A 15,748-nucleotide genomic window follows, 5' to 3' on the forward strand; every position below is an offset into this window, starting at 1 on the left:
GAGGATTTGTTTGAGACAAGGAGAGATGCAGCAAATTACCTGTGAACATGCAGTGAAACCACAGAAGTCACTGTCTATGCATTTTTATCTCTAAGGATTTTTAGAGAGAGGGTGAGAAGCTTGGGTGATGGCAGGACACACAGCAGACAGGGTTCATTGAAAACAACAAAAAAAAGTATTTGACTCTTTGAGCTGTGTTTTAAACTGAGATTGGGCCAAATTACGTCAGCAAAAGCAAATGTTTGGCACGTGATTTGGTAATGAAATCACTTTATTTTTATTATCCTACAGACATTTCCACAAACACACACTTTTTCAGCTTTATTGGTCATGAAAAGCGATGAAGCCCAGCCAAAGTAACATAATCAGACAGCCTAACTAAGACGTTTTCAGGCATTTGGGAATTTTAAATATTTGGCTTGCAAGATAACAGTAGCTTTACATCTGTACTTAAAAGCACTGTGCTGTTTCTCTGTCCCCTGCTTAATGGTTTTGCAAGTAATCGGTAAACAGAAGGGAACTGTCCCACCCTGACCTGATTTCCTAGATATTTTGTAGAGATTCCCACCGGGAGTGACACCCAGTTACTTTCACACAAAACGCTACTATTGTCTCTGCAAGTGGCTTAATTAAGTTTGAATGAAACAAAAGGTTGCGATGGGGCGTGTTCCCACACACAACTCTGGCTTTGCAGTGGTTTGGGTTTGTGTGAAGCAGCGGGTCCGTGTGTCCGTCCACCATTCAGGGTAGGGGGTGCTCCTGCGAGGGCCCCACACCACCCGTGTCCGTGCTTCACTCTGGTCAGGACTTTCTCCAGGCCTCAGAGAGCCCCCAGATGTGGTCATCAGGGTTTTGTTGTTAGCTACGTTTCCAGCTTCGCTCTGGTAATGTTTGTGTACCGATAAGTGAGGAAATACATAACTTTTGCTACCAAGACGTGATTAAACACTTGGCTGCTAAAAACCAGATTTCAGACAATAAGGCAATTTCCTGTCTCCTACAGTTCAGGTCCTTCCCAAGGTTCCCATGTCTGTCATGGGAACCTGGGATTTTGGGGATGTGGTTGCTCTCTTTCCTCTTTCAGCTGACAAATCTAATTCTACATTATTTTCTGTTTTAGGCAAATCGCTTTTAAAACACTTTTGGTAGAATGTGAAATACCACAGTTCTAAGAGACGCTCTATAAGAAGCAAGATGTAAAATGCAGGGTGTTTCAAGATAGACCCAGTTTCAAAGCAGTATATTTCTTTCCTGTGCTTCAGAAAAAATGTTTTGAGACTCACACATGAAAATCTTCTGCTTAAAGACATCTGGTTACTAAAGAAGTAGTCAAATGTGCAGGTATAAAGCAACTCCAGAAAAAGAGATATAGTGATTTCAAATTGGGTCCATCTTTTTGAAATACCCTGTATTTCAGTAGAAGCTGATTGTCTTAAGCAAATAACACAATTCTATTTGTATTTTCTCTCTAAAAAGCCGTAGCAGTGATGGAGTTGTGATCGAAAAAAAGTTTAACTGGGATCTGTTGTCATGACAAAGTAGAAATTCCCCTTTAATGCCCTTGAAATTGGGTTAATTTGCCTCACTTTCTCTGCTACAGTGTTTAAAGGTGGATTATTTTGTGTCAGTTCTCAAAATTCCCACATTGCCTAACATGTCTACATTTATGCACAAAATGTCTGTGTCTGCAAACAGCCAGGTTTCTGCAAATGTGGATGCCTGTTTGCCATTTCAGGTCTCTAGGATATTTGTACCTTAACCTATACATCTGATGAAAAATGTTTATTGAAAAATAATCTGAGTTTATACCCCAATGTGACGTTATTGTAATTTTGTAATTCTTCACTCTTCTAACCTTTCCCTTGGGTTGGGAATGTTTGGGTGGGTTTGAGCTGTATTTTGGAACTAACCTCGTGGTGGGAAGAACCACATATTTCTGTGGTGAAAAAGCCTTCACAATGGAGAGCTGTCGTCCTGGCACCTGGGCACATTTTACTTCAAATCTTCCAGAACCATGACAGCCTGAAGGTGCTTGATGTGCCTTGGTTTTGTCAGGGTCTTGGGTGGTGGCAGGAGGACAAGTGTTACATCATTTCAGCGAACGGAAGAGCTGTACTTCATGTCTACAGAAGTTTTAAATTGGAAATACATGAGAGCTGTGGGGCTGTTATACAAACCAACTGGGAGAGGAGGGATGAAGTAGGTACTGGTGGCATCTTGCATTGCTTGCAAGTGCTACAGCCAGATACAGGCATCTTCCTCCTTTATGAAGAAGTTGGCCCAGCATGTCTGAGGGAAGCAGAAGCTGCAGTTCTGACTTGACCTTCATAGAGCCATTGCTGTAATGAGCAAACTCGTGAGTATAGTTTACATTAAGTTATGGCACACAGGCAGCTAAAGAGCTGTACTTAGAGCAGTGCTAGCAATAGTTTGCTGCCAGACTGGGGCAACACATTAAGTGGGATTTTGGTGATTGTTGCTGTAGGCTGTTATTTGTCATACCAACGAAAAATTTGGATGCTGGACTGAGGAGGTGCAGATGTAACCAAGCTGAAACGAGCTGCATGTGCTTTGAAATGCAGGATTAGAATTTCGAAGAAATCTTAAAAAATTGAAGAATGGTCTGAGATCAAGACGATAAAATTTCTAAAAGCTACTAGAAAATTATGACCCTTCTAACAAAGGAGTGTAATACTCAGAGAAAATTTGGAATGTGCTGCAGGAAATGATCTGGTGCATATAATGGACCACACACCAAGCCTGAGTCCATAGGATGTGGTGTTGACCCAAGGGGAGCTGATTCTGGGAGCCTAAGGAGGCCTGTGGTGTGTCAGGGACTGGGGTGGTTTCCTTTCTATTTAGTTGGTGTGGGTGAAAACCCAGCTAAAATATTTTGCCCAGCTTGAAGCATGTGTTACAGGCAAGAGACAGATAAACCATAGCAAGTCCAGAGCAGAGCAGCAAGAATGGTCAAAGTTTGAGAGACGAGACCGTGACCTGTAGGAAAGGCTTAAATACCTTAATTTAATCTATGTTAGAGAAAATCCAAAGAGAAACACTGCATAGTTACTTGGGACACAACTAGAACTGTTATTCATTTCACCTTCTCTCTCTAATAGTCTTGCAAACACGACTAGATCAAATTCTGTTTAGTTTTTCAAAGTTTGATTTTTGCCGTGGACATTTGCTGCTCCTATTTCAGCCCCAAAGAACAGCTCATGTTTCCCAAGGTCATGCCTGTTTCTGCTTAAGAAACCAACCAAGAGATACTGCCTTGCATCACTCTGGATTTGTTCATTTGACTAAGATACTAACTGAGAAGGAACTACATGGTTATGCTGGGCTTTGAATTAGTCTCGTGTTGCTTACTTCCACTGCCCCTTTGAATGAGTTACAAGAGCAGCTTTACAAGGACCCGTGCAACAGCAAATACTCCTCTCTGTGCCTGGTGTCCACCTCCCCTTCCTGCCTGTGCTCTCCACCGTCCTCTCCAGATTTACAATTCAGATAAAACAACTGCCCCGGGGTAAATTGCAGCTCAGATTAGAGAACATTGCAAGAGATGGGGACGAGCTTCCTGCCAAGGACTACACACCCAGATCGTTAATAACAAGTTACGCTGATCAGCAAGGGCTCGGTGGAAGGCAGAGGCATTTCTCTCCGGTTTTGGGGTTTTTTTGTTTTTTTGTTTTTTTTTTTTTTTTTTGAGTGAGGTAGGAAATAATTGTGTGTGGTGGGCAGCCTTTCCTGGCAGGTGAGGGCTGTGGTGAGCGGTGGGGCAGCTGCTGGGTCCGCTGGCCACCAGCTCTGTATCGGGCTTGGCTGGAGGCCCCACGGCAGGTGGGAACATCCCTGCCCGTCAGCCCAGGGACAGCCCGAGTGCCGCAGAACAAGCCGGGGTTGCTCAGGCAGGTGCCTCTGAACTTCACCCTGGCTGGAATGTGAAAACAGAGTCATTACTACGCGGCCATGTAAATAAACACTGATCTTCTCTGTATGTTTATCTCACTTCTGTTCTGTCGGATGCTGGTGTGAAAGAGACTGTTACACTTCGTGATGTGCAATTTGCCGCCAAATGTTACGTCTTCAACTCTGCTTCAAGCATGTTCTTTTTAATATTTTTTTCACCTTTTTTATATTTACTTTTATTTCGCAAGACTCTCTCCTTCAGTAGTAAGGACCGTTACATACCTTCTTTGTTTTCAGCCAAAAGGATTTTGGAAATAAGAACTAGAGGTGCCGAAATCTGATTTTTTTCACTGTGCGATATGCTGCCAGCAGCCTGGTCTGTTGGTTCTGTATGAGTGCTGTTAACTTGCCCTGCTATCAGAAACCTTCTGAGAAAGGTTACACTAAAGATACATTTTCTAATTGTTTGAACTGTTCATGTCCATTTTGCTTGTTGACACTATTAGATGCCATATTGCTAAGAGGTGCTGATTGGTTGATTCCTAGTGTTTTCAAATTGTAAATAAAAATGTAAAAAGTAAAAGCATTGTCTACATCTGGTAAACTGGTATACGCAAGAGACCAGTTAAATAAACTGGAAAAAAAAAAAAAGTCAGGCGGTTACTCTTTGAAGCTGTATTTGGCTCTAGTGGTTAAGTGGCTGTGAATGCGAGCACTGGAACTGCAGTGGCTTTGAAGATTGTGTGATGAGCTGGAAGGAAATAGACCCCGGGAGCCCAAAATTGCTGCTTTCTTGTACAGCATTGCATTTTGAGCTTAGTCATAGCTGCCGTACACTGCTGTGGTGTCATTCTGATTAGGAAAGTTAGAAATGATGGGATTAAATGATTCAGCTCTTCAAAAATAAATAATAGTTTTGAAGTCTGGATTCTGACTCTGAGCTGATGGCTGGTTCTGTGTGAGCTCATTTACCCAGTGCCAGCTTCTAAAAGCCAAGTCTTAATTGGGTGTTGATTAAAAATTCACCAAATAGAAAAATGTATTTTAGAACATGTTTTTACAATATTCTGTGAAATTACCTTGACATAGCTTTACTCACCACTTTAAAAGCCAGTTTCTAAGTGGAAGCTTAGCTGATTTATTAGTTTGTTGTAATTGTTGTTGTTTAGTTAAAAATTTTAGGTTCAGTGTAATATTCTTGTAGACAGACCAGGCTGTAGCAACAGTGCTATTTTTTTCTTCTTTTCTTTTTTTTTAAACCATATTGCCATCTTCTTCCTGTAGCAAAGCTGTCGTTGTTGACCAGCTTGTCTGCATGCTTTGCCTGCCATAAAGCATGAGAAATCCCTTCCTCTGGGTCTGTAGACAAGTCCTCTACTAGCTGGTAACTGGCTGATCAGCCCCTGATCCTGAAACCATGTAGAGGATTAATTATTTTCTTGCAATCACAGTCTCATGAGCATCATTCCTCTCAAGGCTCCCGAGACTCGGGGCTTGGTCTCTGCTTAGTCTCTGCTCCACTCGGAGGTGAGGCTCTTGGTGCTTTCCTTTCTTCATCTCTCTCCACCAGTTATCAGTTTCTGGATGAAGTGTTCTGTTTCGTGGTTTTGTTTTGGGTTTGTTTTGCTAAGTTTTTAAGGATCGCCTTAAAGCATTATCTCAGTATGACAGGCATAAGCCTCCAAAAAAAAGGCAAGGCACTTATGTGCTGCCAACCATATTCATGACCGGGATAGTCAGGCAACATTCTTTCTGCAAGGTTTATCTTGTTTCATTTTGATTGTTTAAGCAACTGGCCAAAAAAAAAAGAAAATAAACCAGTCTCTTCCGGTTCTGGGGTGTGGTTTTTTCCCCCGTTTTGATTACAATGAATGACAGGTAGGAAAACAGCAAATAAGCTCTTAATTTCAAAGGGTGTTAGAGAGTTTATTTTTTACTTTATTTGAGGAGATTTTTGGATTAAAGCGCTTGCCTGATTCCTGGTGGATAATCTGTTTATTAAAAATAGTATAACATTTCTTGTCAGATGATGTGTGGGTTTTCTTCAGATAACTATAACCGTCGTCCAGGAGAACTGAAAGTTTCTAGAGATACTTTTCTGTATCATGTCTACTTGCATTTTTTTAATTATTATTATTATTATTATTATTATTATTATTATTATTAAAGCTCTGAGATCAAGTCAATGTATTTAAAATATGACCAATGCCAGCTGAGAGAGGTCTTCAGAAAAGCTCCAGAAATCAAAGTCACAACAGCTCTGGTGCATCAACAAAGTGACTTTTGATCTTCTTGCACACTGAATGTATACAGCCTTTCTTTAATGTGTTGCACAGCAGACTACAAGTTTCAGATGTCTTTCATACCATTGTTTTGATTTCAAACTATGGAAAGGTTTTTATATGCCAGTCTAATATTAGTACATATATCTCAGAGACAGAGAGGGTGGATGGACAAGTGTGTCCAAATTCATCCAGGAAAAATGAAGGCACGTGGTTGTTTTTTTTTTTTTTTTTTCCATGCAGAAGCTTATCTTCCAAAAAAGAGAAAAAAATCCCAGTAAAGATGAGCCACATGAATGCAATAAATGTACTAATGTTTCACTTCTGGCATTTTGACCCAATAAAACAGGAGGGCAGTAAAGATAGATCCTCTGATCCCTGGATTGTTCCGCGTCCAGCTGCGAGTGCAGCAGCTGCAGGGTGCAGTGCTGGGGAAAGCGCTTTGGACAAAGTCAGCCTGGATTAGGTAGTCTCAAATCCATGTTACAGTCTTCTAAAAAGAAAAGCAGCAATGTCTTTGTTTTTGCCAATTGTTGATACAGGTGCTTTTGGCAGGAGATAACAACCTTGCATATTTCTGAGGTGTGCAGCTGGGGGTACAAAGGGTGAAATGCTGGTGGGTTGGAAAGCATTTGTGTTGCATTTCCTGCACCAGAGCAGGGTTTTATTGCTGCCAGTGGTGGCAATTCGTGGTGCGTGAGCCTTGCTGTTCCCAGCTGCCTTTGAACTTCCCCAACAGTGCTATTTATGTGGTGTTCACGCTCCAAAGTTGTCTGTTCAGCAAGATAGAGCTAGTCTTAATAATATTTTAACATAGATTTTGTAACTATCTGTAGTGCATTTAAGCAGTGTTCACATAACCCTTTGGAGAGTTAGGAACTCTCATTAAAATACATTCAACTGAATATTGTTTTTGTCAAATGGAACATTTTTAACCTTACTAATTTTATAAGGAGGTCATAAAACAGTTTAATAGAAGAAAGCATGCTTTTAAAGAGTACTTAATTTTTGTAGGGCAAATTTAATTAGCTCTTACACCTTTTCCTCCCCTTCATTTGACAGAATAAACTTTTTTTCTTTTAATATCTGCATGTAGTATAGATCTGTTAACCACAGAAATTTTGGATATTTGTTTAAGTATCTGGCCTCTTTCTAAAAAAGAAGAAAAGAATTCTTGTTTTAGGTTGGCAAGGTCCCTTTTCTATATATGTATGTAGGTGAATGGACGCTTTCCAAATCACTGTCGTATTTAGCCGCAGTTATCACCAGTGTTCTTGATAGGGTCATGTTCTATTTGCCTTTTAGTAAAACTGGTTATATAGGTATGGTAATACTCAACAAGTCAGCAGCAGGCAACAAGGGCAAGCATCTCATGTGATGCAGGGCATGTTACTGTCAAGAGAGCGCTGGACTGGTGTAGCTCTAATGTGTCTGGTACCTGAGCCATCTTAGAGCGACTCATCCTTCATTGGTGCCAGTGACTGGCCTGCTGTGTAGAAAAGGAGATGAAAAGCACTTTGGGGATCTTTGTCTGGAGAAGCAGCAAGTGCCTGAACAGGGTTGCTGAGTTTAGGGGAACAACCATATGTTGAAGTGCTTTGGTAGGACCAGGGCTGTAGCAAGACTAGACTTGCATTTTAGATTGAGAAAATGTATCGTGCCTATTGTGAGCTTAAACTTTTTTTTTTAAAATAAATTTTTAGCTCTTGACATTTTTAACATTGTCTGAAGTGGCATATATAGTTTTCTTTTTCGGTGGCTTCAATTACAATGTTTCAAACTTTAGAAATTGTACCGGCTATTCCGTGGATTCAGCGTATATTTGGCTGCACTGTTGTATCCAGTGGCTGTCAGTGAATTTGTGATAAAATCTGAGACTACAAATGTGAGATGAACTGTAAGTCAGTAAGTCGGGAATGTCCTACTGAGCAGTCCTATTTTTGCCAGAAGCATTTTTATGTCTAGTAAAGGGGATGAAGTGAAAAGCATTGTGGTGGAGAGAGCTTCCCCCTGCCGCTTCTGGTAGCCGCCTGCCTGAGCCGCTTATGCAGCTGTTTCTCTTTGGAGCCTTTCCAGGGAAACAGTCATTGCTGATCCAAAAAATGTGTTGTTTCATTACATTTCCTGCCTATCTCGTGTTGCATCACAGTTAGCGCTATCATGAATAAACACTTGCCCAAATCCATGCAGGCCGTGATCCTGTGGAATCAGTCAAATGAATCCTTGGTGCATCCCTGTCACTTTGGACGTTGCACGACGGCCAGGGCTGGTGTGAATTCCCAGATCTGGTGACTATGGAAATGAACACACCTGAGGCCCAGAGCAAACGATGGCAGAGGGTTTGCCATGCAAAGGCAAAGCCTTCTGTCCTTCTGTGTCCTGTGGGCTGTCTGGGTGTGGGCAGAGCCTCTTGTCACTGTGTGGGGAGGCCCACAGCCACCGGGGACACCTGCAGCACCGTGTGCGGGGAAAGCCACACCTTGGTGCTCCTTTCTCATAGCAAGATCTATTCCTATAGGTTTTGATTTCAAAGTGGTGATTTAAGTAAATATTACATATAAGCTAAAGGAAGTTAAATAATCTAGGAAGATGATTTGCGTTATTTTTTCACTAGTATATATGTGCGTTTCCACTGAGGAGTGGAAGTGGTACTTCTGACCTGGCATGCCCTAGGGCAAAGAAGGATGTCTCTGTGTCTATCCAGTTGCTATTGAAAAGGAGTCTCTTCTCTTTCACCTCCAAAACAAATGAAAGGCAGAAATAAGAAAATCTTGACTTCCTGGAGTGATTGTAACTTCCATCTTCATCCCAAGACCATACAAGGGGTAGATCGTAACTGAACGTTCATTTTCCAGGAGTAATTTTAATGGTTGGGTACTTTGGGCAGGAGAGCAGTGAGAGATTCAGAGTTGGACGATAACAGTGTAATGCATTGAGGTGCAACAGGACTTGTCTATTCATAACTGTGCAATGAGATGCTGTTTGATTGCATCCACCAACCACATGCTACTTGTAGCCTGCTTGACTGTCAGCATGTAAATGCTGAGAGCTAACTTTGTCTTTACATTTTTCAAGGTAAATGAGAAGATTCTGTCTTTAAATTGTTAAAGTGGATGAGGTTTCTGTGACTAGGTCATTGCGGAGTGTTATTTTGTGTTGGTTTGTTTGTTTTTTGTTTGTTTGGTTTTGTATTTTTTGTTAAACGTAGTGCTAGTATTCTTGCTCTCTGCCCCTTTCTCTGAAAACTTCTGTCGTTTCTGTAAGTTTACTGCATGAAAACCGATGGAGGCGTTCCACAAATTCTCAGCTGTTAAACTGCGTATGGTTTTTCCAGAATGGGATATAGGTGCCTGGATTCACAGGCTGCAGATTTAATAGTGGGGGACGGGGAGGGGTTGCAAGAAGCCTTTACTTCGCATCCCTTTCTCCCTTTCCTCTCCTCCTATTTTGTAAGTCATATATTTGTACATCATGTACAGGAGATCATATCGAAAACCTGCGCATGGCACAAAAGTCATTCTGCTTTTGGAGAGGTACCTTGTGCTACCATTTAGCTCAACACCAAGTGCTCTTAGTGTAGAAACATTTTCTGGAGATTTTCAAGACACTGCCATTCTTAAACCTACTAATAGAGAGAAGGTAGCATCTCTTACAGTCAGATTGACCTTTGAGTAGAATCAAGCTTATAAGACTTAACAAATGCTCTCTGTGTTTATATTATTACAAGTTAAACTTTCTGATATCTTTTAGTTGTACTCGAGGAGAAAAAAAATACATGAAGTTTCTATTCTATTGCAGTCTGAAGATAAGTAATGCAATGAGTACTGTGCTTGGATATAGTGTGGGACAAGATTTATACAGAATCAAATTGTCTTTTAGGGAAAAGTACAGTACTTTTTAACAGTATAGTAGAAACATAGTATTGACTCAGCAGCTTAAGTATACTACTTTTATAAAATATGCATGGACTTATTAGTGTTCTATTTTGAAGCACAAAAATTTCCATGCTGTACTTAATATTTATAATTTTAAACTGAAATAGTCTTAAGTGTGTCACTAGGAAACTCTTGCTGGCCTGTAAATTTGCGTTAGTCCTCTTGAATGGGAATTTTGTAACTGGTATTCTTAAAAATGCTCTTGCAGCAGTTTAACTCAAACCAGATGTCTATTTACTTATGATAACTTATGTCATAACTGTAAAATTTTCATTTTTGCATTTGCATTCATCATGAACTGGTAATTAGTATCATTAATATCCAGGATATTTGCAAGAAGAGTAGATGAATTTAGCTCACATAAAATTCTCAAGGAAAGTACTTGTGGCGACCATTACTTGTACGAGTTAGTGCTAATGGATGGTCTCTTCGGTTCTGCCAGTCGCTGAGTAGCTGGAGTTTGGAAATTCAATGTATGTAACTTTACCTGGTCCCGTTGCTGAGGTGATGGAGCCCAGGGGTGCCCATGCAGGACAAGCCACTGTCCAGGTGTGTGCAGGGTGTCTGGCACCCACTGTGTGCGTTTCCTTTTCTAGAAGATGCGTGCTGAATATTTCAAGCATTTGTAAGATGTCTGGATGGAATATGTGCAAAGATAAATTATTTTCATGAAGGAGAAAGGAGGAAACTTGGCATTTTAAAATCTCATGCTTTAATCTGCCACATGAATGCACAACTGTGATGTTTTCTCCCTCCTCATTTATTCTTTCTGTACTTTTGCCTGCTCCTGTCTTTTTGTAATGTAGGTGCTGTTATGGGGAGTGTATTATATTTCATGAAGCTTCTCATTTGAGAGGAAGCATTTACATTCATTTGTAGGCAGAAGATCAGCCCTTTGAGGTTTTCACTGAGAAAAATGCCTTCTCTCTTGCACTGACATGGTATACTCTCGGTAGTAAAACAGGATATAACATCTAACGTGATACTGATTCTTCAGGCAGGTCACAGAGGTCTGGTCATGATTTCGTTCTTGGATAAGGTGCCCTGTAATCTATAAAAGTCTTTCTCCATTTGTTTCCAGCCTGAACAAGAAATATGCAAAAGCTCCTTGTTATTTCTCTTCAGCAACTGTTACTTTGATTAATTTGAAGAAGATGCTTTGAAAAGTCAAGTTGCCCTTTACCTTTTTAGGAAAAGATCTGGCACCATTAGGAGACAGTTGAGCTGTAAATGGCCATGTGGATGTCAAGAAACAGTTAATGTTTGTTAGATTTCAGGATTGATTATTCAAGCCTTCCTTATGTGATGTCAGTTGTCACAATCTGTGTTAAATTGCAATAAATTAATTTCTAAAGCGGGCCCCGATGCGCCAGGAGACTGGGCTACCAGGAGGTGGAAATAGGAAGCCGTTCAGGGTTTGTTCCAGGCTGACTGCAAGAAGGTTTCTCCTGTGACTTTGTTTGCAACCAGAGAGTTGGGGAGGGAGGGCAGGGACAGCACAGTGGTACGGTCCCTTTCCTTACTTTGTAAAGGTAGGAACATAAACAGAGTAGGAATTACCTTTGCAAGGGTTTTGTGCTGGTTTTGACCTCAGAAGTTTCAAAAAAAAAAAAAAAAAAAGATGACAAATTGCCAAGAGTAAGCTCTACACTAGCAGGAAGCCTCCTTAATAAATCAAATAGCTCTGAGACCTAGATAAATTTGTTTATGGAAGGTAACCATGGCTGATAGCAAATATACAATCATTTTTCACAATGTCTCTAGGCAATTAGGAAGATATTTTGTCTATGGTGATAGCAGGAGGGGAGAGAGCAGAATCCTCCTTAAAATTTTAACATACTGTGTTGCAGAGCATCAGGAGGAACTCATAGTGTTTTCTGTGTGGGTTTTATTACTTGGCAGGATCCACTATAACTAAATCTCAAAAGACTGGGGTTTTTTTAAGTTGCATTTATTTATATATGATACAGCTTGTTAGCCAAAAAATCAACCCCACCTTATCAAGCCATGTACGGTCTTTATTTCTAAAAGGTTTCTAACTGCTTGCTAAACATGACCAGAAAACTGTGTAGCTGTGAAGACAAGTCAGTCACTTGTCAGAGCTCAGAGCTCCCATGTTCATCACAACAAGCATGTGCAGAGCAGAGCCGACCCAGACTCCACCAGGGATCCTCTGCAGTCAGGAGAACATCTGCGCTCCATTGTCTTCCTTTATATAATTACATCTGTTGATGTTTTCTTAATATTTAGCATGCAGCAAGGAGTCGTCTTGTGAAATTATGAATTAAATATGTTCTTTTAGGAGGAAGAAAGCCAAGTGGCTAATGCAAAAACCTAACTGTGTTAATATCTCTAGTTAATAAAACACTTGCCTAAAGCAAAAGCACCTCAAAGGAGCTCTTCTTTCAATGGGAATTTATTTGACGTTTTTATTCAATTAAAAAAAAAAATGTACTTTTACTATTGGGTTGGACAAAAGTCATGGACAAAAGTCAGCACCAGATAATTTTTGCTTAAGTTGTTAAATCTGAAAACAAATCACGGAACGAACCAAAATAAATAAATGACCCTATTTTACGAAATTGAAATGTAATGGGAACCAGACTCTTATCCAACGAGTCTCCAGATACAGTCCGTGCTTGCTTTGAAACTGTAATCACTGTCTGGCTATGTGTGCGGGACGCACAGGAGCGTGTCTGGCCTGTGAGATAATGGGTTTGGGTTTGCAGTGCGGCTCCGCTCCAGCCCACCTCACCCCCCTGCCTGAGCCCAGGGTCTGAACATTTTGGGGGGATGCATGGAACAACAATGTTGTCCGGCTGTAAAGCTGTTTCTAATAGCTTTTTAGTAATCAGGAAAATGTAAGCATTAGATATGTTTGGGTTTTAATTAGTTTGCTTTCTGGAAATCCTTTGCTTGTTAGTCTGTGAAAACTTACAGCTGTCAACTAAAATTTGGGCAAGAATTCTCTGTCATGGTTTCTGGAGTGGTTTTTCTGATGATGCCCAGACTTAGACTTAAGGTTCTAAAATGTGATTGCCCTGAAGGTGAGGGTGTTGACCACTGGGTGAAATGGAATAGGAGAGGCTGAGTTCCCTGACTCCCCTTGACATGCCTTGCATTACAGCAGTGGTGAACTGGCTGTTATATTCAGGATATGCCCTCGCTTGAAAGAGAGAGTAACTGATACTGCAAGATTACTGGCTTATCATAGATTTGTCTAACAAGCCTAGCAAATGTACACCAATTTCCTCTCTCAAACAAAAAGAAGCCTACACCAAGCCTACTTATTTCCTTTCCCCTCCCTTTTATGTAGCTGTAATCCTGTTTACTGCAAGCACTTCTGAAACACCGAATGTGAGCGAGCTAGAAATGTACAAGCAGATGCTCAAAAGTGTTTGGCTTTTTGCTCTTCCTTCTGTTACATCTTTTTATCAGATGCTTTTATGTCTGCATGAAGCACAGTTTGTCCGCCTGCATAAGTTGACTGAACACCACATGCAAACAAAATTTGAATGTTTATTGATTTAAATAGATGACTTAATACACTCTCAGTAGCATAAGTCCAGTTGAATATCAAGTTGTACGAATAGAGTAAGTTAGAAACTATGTTGAAGTCAATACAAAACCCTGTGTAAGACTCCTTCTTTTCTCTGCTAGTGTTTAATTATTGGAGGTGGCCCATGTGGCTTGCGGACTGCCATAGAACTTGCCTTCCTGGGAGCCAAAGTCGTCGTTGTGGAGAAGCGCGACACTTTTTCAAGGAACAATGTCTTGCATCTCTGGCCGTTTACAATCCATGACCTCCGGGGACTGGGAGCAAAGAAATTTTATGGAAAATTTTGTGCAGGATCTATTGATCACATCAGTAAGTATCTGAGGGCATGGACACTGTTCAGATAAGGGGTGTATTGAGGTCAGAAGATCAATGGAGACTTTCTTGATTTGGCAAAAAGCTCACCTGCCTGAGACATGCAAGAAGGCAAAATGGCGATTGTACAAATTGTACAAATGATAGTCTTATAGAGCAGCTTTTTTATTAATCTGGGCTTTTTGAACGATAGGTTTTTATTAAGAAGTATGAAGACTACTGATATTCATTCTAGTACGTTGAAGGTAGACACAAGCCTTAATCTAATGAGAAAATATGCAAAAGTGGGATATTTTACAGGGAAATATGCTGTAAAATTTTCTGTCCTAAAGCAGTCAACATATTGGTTAGCAGAGCCTTTAAACACAATATCATTAAGAAGGAAAGCTCTAAAAATGTATTCTAATAAACCTACTCAAATTAGTTTTATCACCTATGAGATCGTGCTGTGAGAGGAAAATGAGACGGAAGAGAACAACATCCTGTGGTGGTTCCTAAATTTGCATTCGTCACAGCATGGGAAATAATAATGCTGCATGCTTGTGCTGACAATAACTATCAGTTAGGTGGCATGCTGGTAGCAGCTGTGATTACCTACATATTAAATATACGTTTGTTACTTGCTGTCTACAGGTATTCGACAACTTCAACTTATCCTCTTCAAAGTTGCACTTATACTAGGAGTTGAAATCCATGTGAATCTAGAATTTGTGAAAGTCCTGGAACCTCCTGAAGATCAAGAAAACCAAAGTACTGTTTATCATCATTTAGTTCTGTTCACAGTAACTTCTTTTTATGTCAGACATTATGTGAAATAATTCCAGGTAGTCAAACTCTGTTTAAAGACATGGGAGTTTTTTGCCCGTCTTACTCAGCTAGATGTGCTGCATGTAGTCGTAGGCATGATAAGTATCATTGTGACAGAGCACCAATAATTCTTAAAATACAACCCAGTCTGAGAAGTTGAGGTTTTGCACTATGCCTTCTGGCATGTGTTTGAGGCTTTGTAGGGAGCCTGGTGTGGCTTTTTGGTATCCTCTTGCAAAAACAATTTTTGATTGATAATATAAATATTGAGGATGGATTAAGCGCCCTGGGCCTCATTTTGCTTTCACATTTGATATAACTCCCACTGGCACACAGAGGCTTATCAGCCATCTTATGCAAGATTTTTAAACAAAATAAAGGAAGATTTCTCTTTTTTCTTTTTTCTTTTTTTTTAAGGTTAGTATTTAGGGTGTGGTAGCAATAGAATATTTACAAAATTTTACTTTAATTAAAATACTATGCTATCTCTCTTTAAATGGTTATATAGTAACAGTAGAATAAATGCGTTGTTTTAAGTGAAGTGTATACGTAACTTTTAAATATGGACAATACAAACATTTTCACATGATCAGCTTTGTGTTAATGCAAAGATTAAAATCAGCTTTCTGGGAGTGCTTCCATTTAATTTCTATTTAGAAGACAACTAAAAGTGTTGAGGATGGAATACTGTGTTTCTTCTTTTAATGCCCAGCCCTTCCTTGCTGTAACCACATACATGTACTGTCTTGATAAAGTCACTGTGGGGTTGCTTCTGTAAGAACAAAGTGCTTAAGCATATTCTGGTTATATGGGGCTGAGAGGAATTTTAGTGCATTAGGAGATCCAAATGAAGGCTTCTATTTTTTTTTACTGTTAGTTTATGAGTTTGACACCTTGTTAATACAACCTGGCCGTAGCTTTGACTGCAGCAGAACTCCCTCCAT

At 40.2% G+C, this 15,748-nt stretch overlaps 1 protein-coding gene across 3 annotated transcripts in view; it reads left to right on the forward strand.

The window, feature by feature from the left end:
* MICAL2 (microtubule associated monooxygenase, calponin and LIM domain containing 2) overlaps positions 1 to 15,748 on the forward strand; it is a 131,200-nt gene that overhangs the window by 30,222 nt on the left and 85,230 nt on the right. For all 3 annotated transcript variants that reach the window (XM_065635408.1, XM_065635410.1, XM_065635409.1), the window contains exons 3-4: positions 13,787 to 13,994; positions 14,631 to 14,747. In XM_065635408.1, coding sequence (XP_065491480.1) covers positions 13,787 to 13,994; positions 14,631 to 14,747 — 325 coding nt within the window. The remainder of the gene's footprint in view (positions 1 to 13,786; positions 13,995 to 14,630; positions 14,748 to 15,748) is intronic.

Source organism: Caloenas nicobarica, chromosome 5 (genome assembly GCF_036013445.1).
Source record: "Caloenas nicobarica isolate bCalNic1 chromosome 5, bCalNic1.hap1, whole genome shotgun sequence".
NCBI lineage: Eukaryota > Metazoa > Chordata > Aves > Columbiformes > Columbidae > Caloenas > Caloenas nicobarica.